General features: G+C 38.8%; 1 protein-coding gene across 3 annotated transcripts in view; it reads left to right on the plus strand.

Annotated features, from left to right (window-relative positions):
• The window catches only part of tnc (tenascin C), a 174478-nt gene extending 159594 nt beyond the window's left edge, over nucleotides 1–14884 (plus strand). For all 3 annotated transcript variants that reach the window (XM_017435235.2, XM_017435233.2, XM_017435234.2), the window contains 8 exons: nucleotides 1014–1157; nucleotides 3007–3137; nucleotides 3237–3369; nucleotides 4356–4507; nucleotides 6918–7014; nucleotides 8394–8555; nucleotides 10403–10566; nucleotides 13416–14884. In XM_017435235.2, coding sequence (XP_017290724.1) covers nucleotides 1014–1157; nucleotides 3007–3137; nucleotides 3237–3369; nucleotides 4356–4507; nucleotides 6918–7014; nucleotides 8394–8555; nucleotides 10403–10566; nucleotides 13416–13526 — 1094 coding nt within the window. In that variant the 3' untranslated portion in view covers nucleotides 13527–14884. The remainder of the gene's footprint in view (nucleotides 1–1013; nucleotides 1158–3006; nucleotides 3138–3236; nucleotides 3370–4355; nucleotides 4508–6917; nucleotides 7015–8393; nucleotides 8556–10402; nucleotides 10567–13415) is intronic.
• The last annotated feature ends 673 nt before the right edge of the window (nucleotides 14885–15557 follow it).

Below are 15557 nucleotides of genomic sequence, written 5' to 3' on the forward strand. Positions count from 1 at the left end.
CTATGTTTCTCGGCTGGCCTGGGAACGCCTTGGGATTCCCCCGGAGGAGCTGGCCCAAGTGGCTGGGGAGAGGGAAGTCTGGGTCTCCCTGCTTAGGCTGCTGCCCCCGCGACCCGACCCCAGATAAGCGGAAGAGAATGGATATATATATATATATATATATAAATGTATGTACCTGATACATATGGGTACTAAGTACTTCATGCATACTGAAAACCAGGAAATAAGGGGAATCCAAACAGATAAAATAAGTAACGGCACCAAAACACCAGAGAAACCAAACTGTAACAATACTGGGTACGTACGTAAACACCAAGCTAATGTGGCTTAGTGTCCCACCAACAGGTTCAATGACAACAAGTATATCTCTGCTAGACTTCACTTCCTCTCAAATGAGGCGTTCTCCTGAAGCAGCTGAGAGCGCAGGCCTGAACAATCGATCTGCACATGGATCCTGCTCCTTTCTGGTTATTGACCAATAGGAGAGGAGCTGGACCAAGAAGACAGTCTCCTCATTTGCATACTGAGGCAGAAATGTACGTTGATTGAAGAGGAGGAGGAAATGTGTAGGGAAAAGGCAAAAGCAAAATATATATATATATATATATATATATATATATATATATATATATATATATATATATATATATGCTTTTATTTTTGATTATGCTGCTTTCGGTCCTCCATAGCTGCTACCTATTTTTTGACCTGATACAGAGGAGAATGCTGTATTATGTTTTCATCTTTTCTTTAAATCTTAAACTGATGAGACAATGATACTTGAACACAAATAAAACGATTCAGTCAGAGTATTTTATTATCATTTTATTTCAGTACTGCAACAATTTCTGAAAGTAAACTAAAGTGTTTAAATATCAAATTTGACAAAGAAAAGTAGTTGCACATTTCCTAACAGTTTGTTTTTATCTTTACTTGATTGACAAAATAACATCATCCATCTTCAAAATCTCCAAACTGAGCTTGAGCCGTCGGCCTATGTGTGTGTGTTCCAGTGGCTCCGGTGATGGAGCGTGTATCAGGAAACGTGGTGGAGTTTGAAATGAGCTCTCTGACGCCAGCGACACACTACACCGTGAAGGTCTACGCTGTGAGGGACTTGGCCAAGAGTGCAGCCACTACAACAGAGTTTACCACAGGTCAGACAGGTTCCCCACATGTGGCTCATTTGATTAAGTCACAATCAATTTAAAAACACAAAGAAGTTGCAAAAGTATGCACCCCCTTTTTATTCTTACCATTTTGTAGCCTTACAATCTGCAATTTAAATGGTTTGGGAAATTTGATTAGAAGTAAAGGATTAACACAAAATACTCCAGATGTTCTGATAGCCCCTAGAGCAGGGGGGGGGGGGGGCAACCCTGGTCCTCAGGGCCACCATCCTGCATGTTTTACTTGTTTCTCTGCTCTAACACACCTGATTTGAATCAATGGGTGATTAACAGGCTTCTGCAGAACATGAAGAGGTGATTTAACCTCTGAATCAGGTGTGTTGGAGCAGAGAAACAAGGAAAACATGCAGGATAGTGGCCCTGAGGACCAGGATTGGCCACCCCTGCCCTAGAGTAAACACCAGTTCAGAACCTCTAAGTCGTAAGGACAACCACCAAGCAAGAGACATGTGGATAAAGGACCTCTCCACACAGGTCAGAGAAACCCTGAACATCCCGTGGAGATCCATTAAGTCCATTATTACCACTCATGCACAAATTAACTTTTGGAGTCAACCCAATTTAAGATGACTGCCACAGCCAATCAACCAAAACTATGGCTTTAACACAGCTAGTTTTACAGAAATTGAGCTAAATTTTGGTGTGCTAGTAGCTAAGAGTCATTCTTAACGCACACTCCAAGTGCTAACAGATTGGGCTAAATCTTATGTAATTGTATATAACACAATTTTAATTATTGTACCAACACAGATTTTAAAGATAAGATTGTCTTAGTATAAACTCACTGTCTGGGAACTTGGTGAATGAGATACATTCCTTCAAGAAATGATAGACAGACCTTGAATTATAAAAAAAAGGAAAAGTTGTGTCACCAGTGCAAAGCTGCCAGGAGAAGGTCGTCCACCAAAACTCATGGAGTGGGTAAGGAGGGCATTAATCAGAGAAACATCTAGGAGTCCAAAGATACTCCTGATGGAGCTAGGCAACCTGTTTGCAGAGATGGGTGGATCTGACAATATGATTACTGTAAGCTGCACAGAACTAAGGTTCATGGAAAACTGGCAGGAAAAAGACATTGATTAAAGAAAATATAAGGAAGACTGGCTGGAATTTCTTCCCTAAACACTTAAAATAATGTGCTATGATCAGATGAGACAAGACCATGTTTGATACAAACCTTTCATCCATTAATCATGCTGAGAACATCATCTCCTCAGTAAAGCACGGTAATGGCAGTATTGTGCTGTGGGGATGATTTTCATCAGCAGGGATGGGGAAACTGGTCAGAGTTTAAGGAAAGACAATCAGAGCAAAATACAGACAAATTATTGAGGGAAACCAGTTGAGACTATGATAGAGGTTCACCTTCCAGCAGGACAAAGACCTTAAACTCACTGCTAAGGCAACACTGTACTGGTTTAAGGAGAACCAGTTAAGGGTCCTGGAGCAAATGGGCCCACTGAATTTAAAGAAGCAAAGCACATGGACATGGACCTCAATAGAATTGCTGCTGGATCAGCTGTCAAAGGTGACTTTACAAAGTATTGACTTTGAGGGAGTGAATAATATAGACAAAATGCATAGGTTCATTATTTATAATGAAGTTAAAAAGTCATTTACAGTTGTAAATTCCAGATTGTAAGACAACAAAATAGAGAATACTACTTTTGCAATTCCCTGCATATTTATTTACACTTCAGTGAATTTAAAGACTGTTTTTTATTCACACAGACAGAATACTAGCTCATGTGTATTTGTTTTCATGTTTTGGTAATATGATCTTGTTGATCATCGTTCAAAAAAATCCTGTGCTCAGATGTGGATGCCCCTCAGGACCTTGCAGCCAGCAACATCCAGACAGAGAACACCATGCTCACCTGGAAGCCTCCCCGTGCTGACATCACTGGCTACATCCTCAGCTTCGAGTCTGCCGGCGGCACCATCCGGGTCAGTGTGCAGCAGCTTTGTCCAGACCAGGACTGACCTACAAGTTCAGATTGTAGTCTGTCGATCAGCAGTATGAGAATAATGCCTTCCTTCTCCCAGGAGGTGGTCCTGAGTCCCACCGCCATGTCGTACAACATGGCTCAGCTCACCGCCTCCACGGAGTACTCAGTCCGGCTGCAGGCCCTTGCTGGTCCCAAGAGAAGCCGAGTCATCAGCACTACCTTCACCACCAGTGAGTAGTTTCATATGAACACAAGTCTGTGTGGTGCTAGAAACAGGTAGCAGCTGACTTCTGCCATCAGCAGTGAGTGTTTTTTAACAACGTTCAACATATTTATTTATTAAAACTAACAGAATTGACTCCAATAAGTAATTCCAGAGTAAAATACAGATTTCACAGAATCAGTTAGTGCCCACACTAAAGTTTAGCTCAATATTTATAAAATGAAATTAGTTATATCCATTTTTGTGTTTATTTCATTATAAGCTGCTACCATTCGTGGCAGAGTTTAAAAATAAGGTCACTTTATGATAAGAAATGATGGAGTTAGGATGGACCTTGTAAAAGCCATTATGTGTGATCGCATGTAATTATGCAAGACTGCTAATGTGTGTTAGCACTCAGACTGTGTTGGTGATGACTTTTAGCTATGATCACATCAAACTTTAGCTTTATATCTATAAATATGACTAAGTTACAGTCATGTTTATGTTGGCTAAAGTCGATTAGCTGTGGCGACCATCTTGAATTGGGTTGACTCCATAAGGTAATCAGTCATAGATATCCATTCGATTGTTACTTTCTGAGAATTTCATTAAAATCTGTTCTGTTTATGAGATGTTTTGCTAACAGACAGACACTGCTGCAGGAGGCAAAGATTTGTCTGTGATGTGTTCAATGACTGGAATAATATCTGATTTTTGATTGCTGACCAGTCAATCACCAATCATGGCCAATCAAGTTGAATATTGGCCGGTTCCAGTCATTAAAAACATTTATTTTACTTTTTAAATGTACTTTAGCACACATTTTCACTTCAAAAGAAAAAAACGCTTTTTTTCTCATTACTGTTATCAGTAAAATGTGCTAATGTTAATGTTTTTTTTTCAAGGCAGTGAAATCTACCAGAAAGACTGTTTTCTGTCAGCTAAAGAAAAGAAAATGTTTTTATGGGCCGTTTTCTTATTATTTTGCATTGTATGTGTTTGTGCGTGTAGCTGGTGTGCAGTACAGACACCCCCGGGACTGCTCCCAGACCCTGCTGAATGGTGACAAGTCCCCAGGCCTGTACACCATCTATCTGGGGGGAGATGAGGACCAGCCCCTGCAGGTGTACTGCGACATGAGTACCGACGAAGGCGGGTGGATTGTAAGTCACTCAGCAGATCCCTAAAATGAGCTGAGACAGTACTGTGTAAAAGTTCAGAGCACCACCCCTCATGTCCCTCCAAGCAGCCAGGTTTTCTAGTAATTCTTTCAAGTGGTTTTGATTAGTTTTCCTGACTTTCTGAAAGGTTTTTAAATTGTTCTCTGATTTTTTTTCCCCCTTTTCAGCCTTTTTTCAGTCTTTTTACTCAAAGCTGTAGTAAATAGGGATGCGGACAGTGCTGCAGCACCCCCTGATGGTTGCCAGAGGACATATATAGCTAAATAATAAATAACAACAGAATAATAATAAAAAAATAGAATTTGTTTATGTTTAAATTCCAGTATTAATTTTAATTTGATAATATATGATGTAAATCTGATATATGAGGCTGCACTTTTATTGTACATCTATGTGTAAAACTGCCTAAAACATGATGTTTTCTGTAGCTTTTTTGTTCTACATTTTGTCTGGGAATACCATCATTTTGTTTAGCACTGTTTGCTCAAAGCACCCCCAACTTAAATATGTTCCCACAGCTATGTGTGTACCTGACAATTTCAAAGGTTTTTGTTTGTCTGGTCACTTAATTTGATCCACAAGTCAGGCAGAAAAAACTAAAGGGATGAACCACTGTTGTGTCAACACATTAAAAACAACTTAGCAAAAAAAAATTAAAACTTAATTTTTCTTCTAACTTTTCTAATGTTTTTTTTTGGTTATTTTTCTTGGGTTCTTAGATCTCGTTCACACTTGGAACAAACATCTGTTCTTTATGATCACATTGCATTTAATTAGCACTAAATACAAGTGTAAATGGCCTTAATGTGCACTGACGGTGTTTAAACTCAGACCACCTTCAGCAGTGGCCTGGACCCCCCGTATTCACACACATTTGGTCGTCTGAACACAATCCTTCCTTAGCTAAACTGTAGGACCTCCAACCTAACTGGATTTCATGAACCTACACAAGCAGCACAGTCAATACCTGGTCCACCCAACTGTCAACTGATTAAAGATAATTATACGACCATATTTTTGAATATTCTGAAGATATGGCTGGTTTTGTTTTGTTTTTTCTTGGTGTTTTCTTTTTCTGCAGCTAAAAGTTTTAAGGAACTGTTTATCAGAATCCTTTCTAAAATATGTCTATTTTGTCTGAATTTTCTTTACTAAAATAGATTGCAGAATGCTGCATTTTGTTCTGATTGTTTTTAGGCCTGCTGTAGTCACTGTAAGCTGTGTCAGTCACATCACAACAATCTGAGCAGTGTCATGTTGCATTATATGGACTAAATTAAACACAATGCTGATGTCGTGTTCACACTGAGGTAAACCAGCTGATGGCTGCAGCGCACCATTTTACTTTGGTGAAGTTTTAGGTGTGAAAATCTTCAGTCTTCGCTCTGACACTGAGCTCTGCGAGGTTACTAACCATTCTATGCTCCTTTTTTTCTCCTATATTGTGTTATGTAATTGTGCTTTTTTTAAAAGTTACGTGCTAAATAACTCCACATAAATGTGACTCAAATGTCTCTAAAACTAGTTAATGTCAAAATAATAATGTGGTTCAGATATCTGAATGAAGTGTGATGTGGATATGTGTGTATCTGCGTACAGATATATATAATTGCCTGTTAGAAAAACACAATTTGATCCCATTCGTGTAGTTAAACTGATGAAAACAACAACGCTAACTAGAGTTAAAAAGTGTCCGAAAATCTATGTAAACCTTACAGAAACTTTACACACGAAAGTAAACTTTTTAGCTCAACATCTGTCAAATCTGTCAAATTATAGCCACTGATGTATTTCCTATGGTCAGTTGGCTGTGATAGCCATCTTGAATTGAGTTGTCTCCAAAAGTTAATTAGTTGTAAATGTATACCCAAATGATTACTTTCTGAGAGCTTCATTAAAAGTCATCAAGTGGCTAATGAGATATTTTGCTAACAGTCAGACACAGCTGACTCCAATTGGTAATTGCAACCTTTTTAAAACCACTTGAAAGGATTCTCAGCTATTACCACAACAGATTTAAGCTTAATGTCTGTATAGCTGCCTTAGTTAGTTCATTATAGCCATTTTTGTGATTTCTAAGGTTGCTTAGCTTTGGTGGCCATCTTGAATTGATTTCCAAAGTTAATCAGTAATAGATGTATATCCAGTGACTGTTTTCTGAGAAAACCACAATGGCCTTTTTGCTTCTGGGTGACAATGTACCTGCTTTTTAAACAGAAATACAAAACAAAATCATTAACTAATATCAGTCCAGTTTAGAAAAGAAACCAAGCCTAACAGATTTGATTTAAAACAAGGTTTTTAAGAAAGAACAGAGAATACTAAGATAGGTAAAAAATGTCTTTGCTAAGTTTTTATTCTTCTGACACTCATGGAGCTGCTTTTCTTGCAGGTTTTCCTCCGGCGTCAAAATGGCCACCTGGAGTTTTTCCGCAACTGGAAGAATTACACAGCTGGTTTTGGAGACTTGAATGATGAATTCTGGCTTGGTAATATCTTGCAAAATAAAATACAATATTCCTCAGTGCATGAAAGTTACAGTTATATTGAACATATAACAAAGATTTGAACATTTTTATTAAATAGATTTAAACATAGGAACGAGAAAGTGCTCCCTCTTTTAATTATAGTTTTCATGTGTCAGGACATAAAACTGATCTGGTCTTCACCAGGTCTTTGCCAGATTCTAAAATTATTATTCAAATGTAATCTCAAGTGTGCAAAAACACCCAACAGATTCCACTGTCATTATTTAATTAACAAAAACAAAGCAAAGATGTTAAGTCAGACAGTTGAGGTGTTTGTGCTGATATGCTTTGTTTGTTTTTTTATTAAAAATGGAGCTGTGCATTATGGGTAAACATCTCTACTTTGATCTCATCTGTTCAAAGGTCATTGTTCCAGACGTCTTCTGCTTCATTCAGATGAAGCTTTACAAACTTAAGTCATGCTGCCATGTTGTTTTTAGAGAGAAGAGACTTTCTCCTGCAAGCATTACAAACAAACAGTACTTGTCTTGTTGTCCTGTGATGACCTTTAACCTTTAACCTGCTAACTGAGGCCTGTAGAATCTGAGGTGGAGCTCTTGGGTTTATTTGTAATTTTCTGAGCATTGTACAGTCTGACCTTGGGGTGAATTTTCTGCTCCTGATAAAATTAGCAACAGACTTAAATGTTTTCCTTTTGAACTGTCTTCCAAACAGTTTGGAAAAGACTTTCAAACATTCTTAGATTAATGAGCAGCAACAGTTAGTTCTCTAAGGTCATTGCTAATGTCAGTGTGTTAACACACACCTGTTTGCTCCGGAGCAGCAAACAAAACAAAACAAAAACTGCTGCTTTTATAGAGGTGGTCACAGTGATGATGGTCAGTAATCAGTACATTTCATCAGCAGCATCTGACGGATACTGGACCCCTGAAATCCTGTAGAAGCAGCAAGACTGGACTTGGTTTTTCACACACAGCTTTCATTTTGGCTTCATTTTGTCTAATGAATAAAATCATGAACGTGGTAAAGGCCAGATCAGTTAAATGAAGTCCTTATACAGAAAACTCTAGATTTGAAAGACAGTGCACTTTCTTTTTCCCATGATTGTACATCAAACAAATCTAGTTCTCAGCTAGTAAAATGTATTTTATGATTATACATGTGTTGTTAGTTATGCGGAAGATGCATAATGTTTTAACCAGAATTCATATTTCTCTACACTGATTGAAAATAAAAAAAATAAAATAAAACATATGTTGTGAGACAAGCTTTACATGTAAAGATAGAAAACTTGAGATCTAGTTGATAATATAACATTTGTCAGTATGTAAGTGTTAAGTAAGTGATGGAAGCTGATAACATCATCCTCTTTCACTCAGGTCTGTCTAACCTGCATAAGATCACAGCTGGGGGACAGTATGAGCTGCGAGTCGACCTCAGAGATAAAGGAGAAACTGCCTACGCTCAGTATGACAAGTTCTCTGTCTCCGAACCTCGAAGCCGATACAAAGTCCACGTAGGAGGATACAGCGGGACAGCAGGTAAAGCTCATGTCTGCTGCCTGTTGTTGTTTGTTTTCACACCATCTGCCTTTTCTGCATCACTGTTAATGACCACAAGATCCAACGCTGAGACAATGTTTACAAAAGGAGAAAGCAAAAATCTAGAAACAGGGCTTTTAATCTCAACTTTTTTCCGAGGAAAACTAATCCTTGCTTTAAGCTCTAGTTGGTAGGACTACTTGCATTAGCAGGTTGGTGTATGTGGGGGTGTGTTTAGTGAGCTTTTAAAGGGATGCATAATGTCCACTGCATTTTAAACTAAGATTATTTTGTGTCAAGAAATGACAGAATTGTTTTGAGTTGTATGCAATATCATGGGATCTAAAACTCAGCTACTACCACTTCAAATTTTAGCTGTAAAACTGACATATATCACTATATGTTAGCTAATGTTGATTAGATGTGGTGGCCATTTTGAATTTGATTTACTTCAGTTGTAGATGTATATTTGAATATAACTTTCTGAAGGTTTCATTAAACAGTCTCTAGTAGTTCATGAAATATTTTGCTAACAAGAGTTAATAGATTAAGCTAATAAGTTAATGTTTTACGCAAGAATTTTGCTAAATGAGTAGCACTTGCATTACTCAGCTACTATCACACCAAATTTAAGCACAATATCTGGAAATTGTGTTTTTAAGGTCAGTTGGCTGTGGCAGCCATGTTAAATTAGGTTGGTTCATAAAAGTAATCAGTTGTAGTAGTAGATTCAATGAAAATTTCATTCAAACCATCCAGTGGTTCATGAGATATTTTGGCAAAAGACGGACAGAGGTGACTTCAAATAGTTAATGGTAAAGATCCAAACAAAGATCCTGTGCCATTTGTTAGCACTCAGAACTCATTCTCAGCCACAACCACACTAACTTTTCGAACAATATTTCTAAAATTAACTGAGTTATAGCTTCTTTTGTGCTTTAACGGCAGTTATTAATGGCAGCTATTGTGAACTGGATTGTCTCCAAAGGTTGTAAGTGAACATCCAATGCAAGTTTCATTAAAATTTGTCCAATGGTTGATGAGATAATTTGGTAATAAACAGACACACATGTACACACAGCCTCAGTCTAAAACATCATAGTCCATCTTCACCTGTCAGCAGAAGACAATAACTGATGACAAACACAGTGAATTCAATACAGTGTATTTATATAGTGCCAGTTAACAAAAAAATGAATCTCAGAGTGCAAAGGAGTAGCAAATCCAATTCATAAATTACAATTCAGAACCAGATTCAAGAGACTGACAGATGGATCAGTGTGGCTTCCGCAGTATTGCGTACTCTGTACCGGTCTGTTGTGATGAAGAGGGAGCTGAGCTGCCAGGCGAAGCTCTCCATTTACCGGTCGATCTACATTCCTACCTTCACTTATGGACATGAACTCATGATCAAAAGAATGACGTCTCGCATGCAGGCAGTCGAAATGAGTTTTCTCCGCAAGGTAGCTGGGCTTTCCCGTAGAGATTGGGGTAGAAGTCTGGTTATCTGGGAGACACTTAGAGTAGAGCTGCTTTCTTTTTGAGGGTTACCACAGCTTCAAGCTCGCACAAAAGATCTGGCAATCTAATTTTCAGTGATGGAGGTGTGACATCGAGGGGTTCAACAGCAACCTACCATCTACAGCTATCTGCAGCTATCTAAAATAGCAATACAGAACTTTTCATTATTTAAATATGAGAAATAAAATGTAAAATGTATGATTACACATAATATGGAACGTAGAAATTCAACCTACCCAACCTATATTCCAGCTCATTGTTCGAACTATGATAATAGCCATCTGTTTTCCTGATTGAAACCGTCTCTTTGATTTTGTACTTTTCAGGTGACTCTATGACCTACCACCATGGGCGTCCATTCTCCACATTTGACCATGACAACGACATTGCTGTCACCAACTGTGCCCTGTCCTACAAGGGAGCCTTCTGGTATAAAAACTGCCACCGGGTCAACCTGATGGGAAGATACGGAGATAACAGTCACAGCAAGGTACAGGATTTTTTAGTCCAACACACTTACTGTATGTTTTGAAATTATGTTTTATTGTCAAATTCGAAGCTTTCAGTGATAATTTATGGATAGTCAGTGTTGGCATGACAGCACTGAAGACAAGCTTAATGACATGACTACTTACTTCATTTACTGTGTTTTTTTCCCAGTTATCTTTATTGAAATTTTTAATCTTTAACATAAGAAATAAATAATAACAATAACACAAACAAAACAAAATGCCACGAAGTAGCTTCCTAGCTTTGTTAAATGCAGCTCGTGCTCATGGACTTTCACGGTATGGTCAGGGAAGATTGAGATCCCAATGAACCAAAATTGATCTGACGGCCGCCGTAAAGCATCCACACAGTCACTATGGTGGTAAAATCTAGTGATAATAGGATGTGGTTGCTCACCCGCTCTCGGTTTCAGCTGGGGCGCTCTGTGCGCCCAGTCCAGCAGCGGCTCCTTGTCTAGCTTGAGTGCTTCATTAAGCATAGTGGCCACAGATAAAGTAGAGACAGTTTCCTCCTCCATGATCCCTACGATCCGAATGTTGTTGCAGCGTGACCTCGCTTCCAGGTTCTCACATTTTGTTTCCAGCCTAGCGACCTCTGTGGCTAGGCTATCAAGTTTAGCCTTCAGTTCCACAACATCGTCAGAATAGGTAGACAGTGAGTGGCCCATTACCTCCACAGTGCTGTGGAGATTTGCTAATTCAACACCTGAAACAGCTTTGTCAATGGCAAGCTGCGTTTTAACAGACTGTAGGTTGGCTTTAATTGTTGACAAATTGTCCCCCAAAGCCGCATGTAGCTCAGTTTTTTGAAAATGTCTGCAATATCTGACCTCAAAGTAGCTAGCAGTTCTAGCTTAAGAGCCTCAGTGTCCACCTTAGGCGAGCCATCTTTGTTGGCTGGGGACGTAGCATCAGAGGCTGCTGGGCACGCCTGATTGCTAGGCCTCTGCTGATGAGACGTAGCTCCAAAATAAGCATATGATATTCATTATGAGCTCACCAGTGCCCCTTTATTGTTTGTTTCTTATTTTGAAGTTGGCATACCTCTTTCTGGGGTTTCAAGCGAGCCAAGCAGAGCTGAAGATTTGACAGCAGATTGCAGGTTGTTGATTGGCTAAGGAGCAACGTTGATTATCTCCTTTGCAAGAATCAAACTCACCATTTTTAAAATCTTGCAACAGCAGCATTTGTAAAGCAAAACATGTTTCGTTTATTTCTGTATTTCATAATAATGAGTTAGTGTTTAATATGATTCAACTTGTTTTAATCCAAACTGCCATATGGTGAAACTTAAAAGTAGAAACACATCTGCAAAAGGTACAAGTTTATTGTCAAAATTCACAGTAAGATACAATAGGAGTTCATGTGTAGAAATTACTTGGAAGATAATATGAATATTTTAAAACTATTACACAACAAGTGCAACCTCAGGGCATCTCAGATGAATGCCCAGACTGATGGTTTGCAGTGAGGATTTTCTGTCAAGAGAGCCATCTGAAACACACACAGCATGTTAATAGTAGTAATAACTTGCAGCTTTTACACCACTGCACATGGGACTTACAATGACTGCAGCAGGTTAGCGTTAGCTTGACTTCATATGCTAATTCACAGCTCGTCTTCAGCTTGATGCAGCTGTCTGGCTTCACAACTCTCCAGTACTTTGACCGCCTGCAGCTTCTCCAGCTGTCTGATTTCACCTTGAGTCTGACAAAAAGCCACAGACCGAAAAGCAGCTATTCAGTCACCCAATCTTCCATTTCTACTGTTGTGTTTGCCTTGTAAACAAAATGACAAAAAAGGAAGCCTCAAGAGGATCCGCTATGATTAATCTCCCACATCGAGGCAGCCCTCAGTCACAGAGCAAATAATGTGACCCTGTTGATGAGGCCATTGTTCCCATCTAGAGGGGCATCATGGACAGTTCAGCAATTTTGTTAAAATAGTGTGGGCAGACAAAAAAAAACATAAAAAAACAAACAAAGACAGAAGAAAAAAATATAATTCTTAAAAATATATCCAAAGTAGTGCAGATTGGGTTTAATTCTCTTAAGACTGATCAGTTTGTCATCCCTGCAAGTCGAGAACAGTACGCATATACAAACTGCCTCTTCATCTATCCCTCCAATCTCTGACTGAAATGCCTTTGTCTTTTAGTAATGACTAGCTGTAGAAAACCTTGCAGGACATCGTGACTTTCAGCAGCCATTATTTTTAAGTTAAACAGATAAAGAGGAGCAAAGTAAGTAGGAAATTTAAAGTACAGGGTGTTTGGATAGGACAGGGGAAGGCAACCCTGGTCCTGGAGAGCCACTATTCTGCATGTTTTACTTGTTCCTCTGCTCCAGCACACCTGATTTGAATCAATGGGTGATTAACAGGCTTCTGCAGAACAAGAAGAAGTGATTTAACCACTGAATCAGGTGTGTTGGAGCAGGGAAACAAGTAAAACATGCAGGATAGTGGCCCTCAAGGACCAGGGTTGCCTACCCCTGGGATAGGAAATCACTTCGGAGGACATGAGTCTGCAAGAGATTGTTGAAGGTAGCAATGGATGCCCCTCCTCTAATAGCACTTGCCACTTCATTCCACCACTGCAGGGCAGAAATGAGACCAGTCTAAACTGAGACTGCACTTTGTGAGTGCAGATGGTAATATATACTGTTGCTCCTGAGACGTACACAGTGTTGGAGATGAAGGATAAATCTCTGACTGAATTTAAATGAAGTGTTTCTTGAAATGGCCGAAAGTTTCTATAATATGAATTCATCAGAAGAACACAACTTTGTGCTTATGATTTACTTTTCTTTCATTCTGTTTTTCTCGTCAGGGCGTGAACTGGTTCCACTGGAAAGGCCACGAGCACTCAATTGAGTTTGCTGAGATGAAAATCCGTCCATCCAACTTCAGAAACTTGGAGGGACGAAGGAAACGATCATAAACGATCTGGAGAGCTCTATCCCTGTCAACAACAACATAATCACCAACACTACTACTTCTGTCTCTGGACTCTATAACCCACCTCTACCCCCCACACTCACCCCACCCCACACACACGCAGCTACCCTGCAGCAACCAAAGCCTCTTCTACCAAGACCCCTCCAAAATGAGTTTGCTTCCCCTACTACTGTTTGCCGACAACTCAACCGCTCTTCCCATTTTGATATACAAATACTGCCAGTGCAAAAAAGCAGACTTCGGTTTTACTCTCACACCAAAGAGACCAACTCCATCTCACCTGATTCTGATCTTGTCTCGTGACTCTAGCAGCATTTGTGGGGAGGCGTGTGAGCAACTTGGGCATTATATGGTGTAAACTGACAGTTTCCTACTTTCCATCCTCACAGCATTTGGGTTTTTTTTACTGGCTGTTCCTTTTTACTATACAATACGATCAGAGCCTCTTTATTAAAAAGATATAAGATTCATGATTCAGTCAGTTGGATAACCAGAAAGAAGTCTATTCCTTGTATAACTGTACTTGTATGCATCCAATATAAACATTTGAAGAGATATTCCTCAGATGGTACTGTTCAGATGTTACACATCTCCACCTGACTCACCATTGTCTTTGTGCAACGTAGATCGTCTCAGTGTCACTTTATCCCCCCGTAAGCCCCACCACCATATCTCTCACCCCACCATTTTAACATGAGCCAACACGTAAAGATGAAAGTCAAAAGAGGAAAACAAGAAGTTAATAAAAAGGTTTTTTAACCTTTACATCTCATGTCCTCATGGATGGCAGTGTTTCCATTCATCATGTAAGTCCCTGAAGGCATCTCGCTGCAGCCACAGTATTGTGTTAAAAACAAACAAACAAAAAAAAACAAAAAGGTAAAATGAACATAGAAACAAGTTGTGTTTTTTTTTTTTTTTTCTATTATGAATCCAAGGCGGGACCTATTATTCAGTATATAATGACATGCGGTGATTACTTCTTTTTTTTGTAAAATGTGAATACAGTACATATATGTGGAAGATAAAAATGTTTGTGATGCTCAAAACAAAAACAAAAAAAGAAAAAAGGGCCAATTCTAATTTGAAATTCAGTGTTGATAGTAGGGCCTCAATGTTTTTATTAAAAATAAAAGTTAGTGTTTGGAAAGGCCAAAACTATAGAAGTAGTTATTCTTTGTACCCCCCACCCCCACCCATTTGGCAGGATACTAAACCACTGACCTTCTTAAGAATGCCTGTGTAAATTAAGTTTGTTTTTATTGTTTTGTCTGATTAGAACTGGGTGAACTACAAGTGTGTCTCTGTAAACTGAAAACATTAAACAGTTTGTTTAAAAGACAGATTTGATCTATCAAAGTTCATTTTCTTGAATTTCTACATTTTTCACAACTTACAGTTTTTCTATGAGGGGTCCAGATAATTGGGCAGAACGCTTTTTAAGTTTATATTTATATTTGGTGACTAGTTTGTGAAGGTATTTGTTAGGGAGTCTCCAAAATGTTTCACTCATGGAGATTTTTGAATTTGCTCATGTGAGTCAAAGAGACTTGTAGTCTTGTCACATCTTAAAAAAAATTGTGCAACATTTTCTCAAAATAGAGTTGTCGTGTGAGGTGCAAACCACTTAATTTTGGTTTTGGAAAAAAAAAATCTTTTTTTATTTTTTGTATTTTGCAGAGCTGTATTTTATCACCTGCACAGGCTCTTCTTCTGACAGACAACATCTTGTCCAGGTCCAGCTGTGCCAAAGATAAACAATAATTATTTAAAAACTAAGCTAAATCTTCATTTCAAAAGTGTTCTCCAGTATCTGCTCTCCGATAAATGTGGGGACAACTGCCAACACAGGCCAAGGTGAGTAGAATGTGGATGAATAATGTGCACAGCCTAGAATAGTTTTGCAAATCGTGCACAAAAAAGGCAGTGATTTTCAAAAATAAGCAGTGCAAAATGCAGCCGCATGGCTCGCTGGTTATTTGGTTGCAAACATTCAGAATTCACTGAAACAGCA

The sequence above is a fragment of the Kryptolebias marmoratus genome, linkage group LG1 (genome assembly GCF_001649575.2).
Source record: "Kryptolebias marmoratus isolate JLee-2015 linkage group LG1, ASM164957v2, whole genome shotgun sequence".
NCBI lineage: Eukaryota > Metazoa > Chordata > Actinopteri > Cyprinodontiformes > Rivulidae > Kryptolebias > Kryptolebias marmoratus.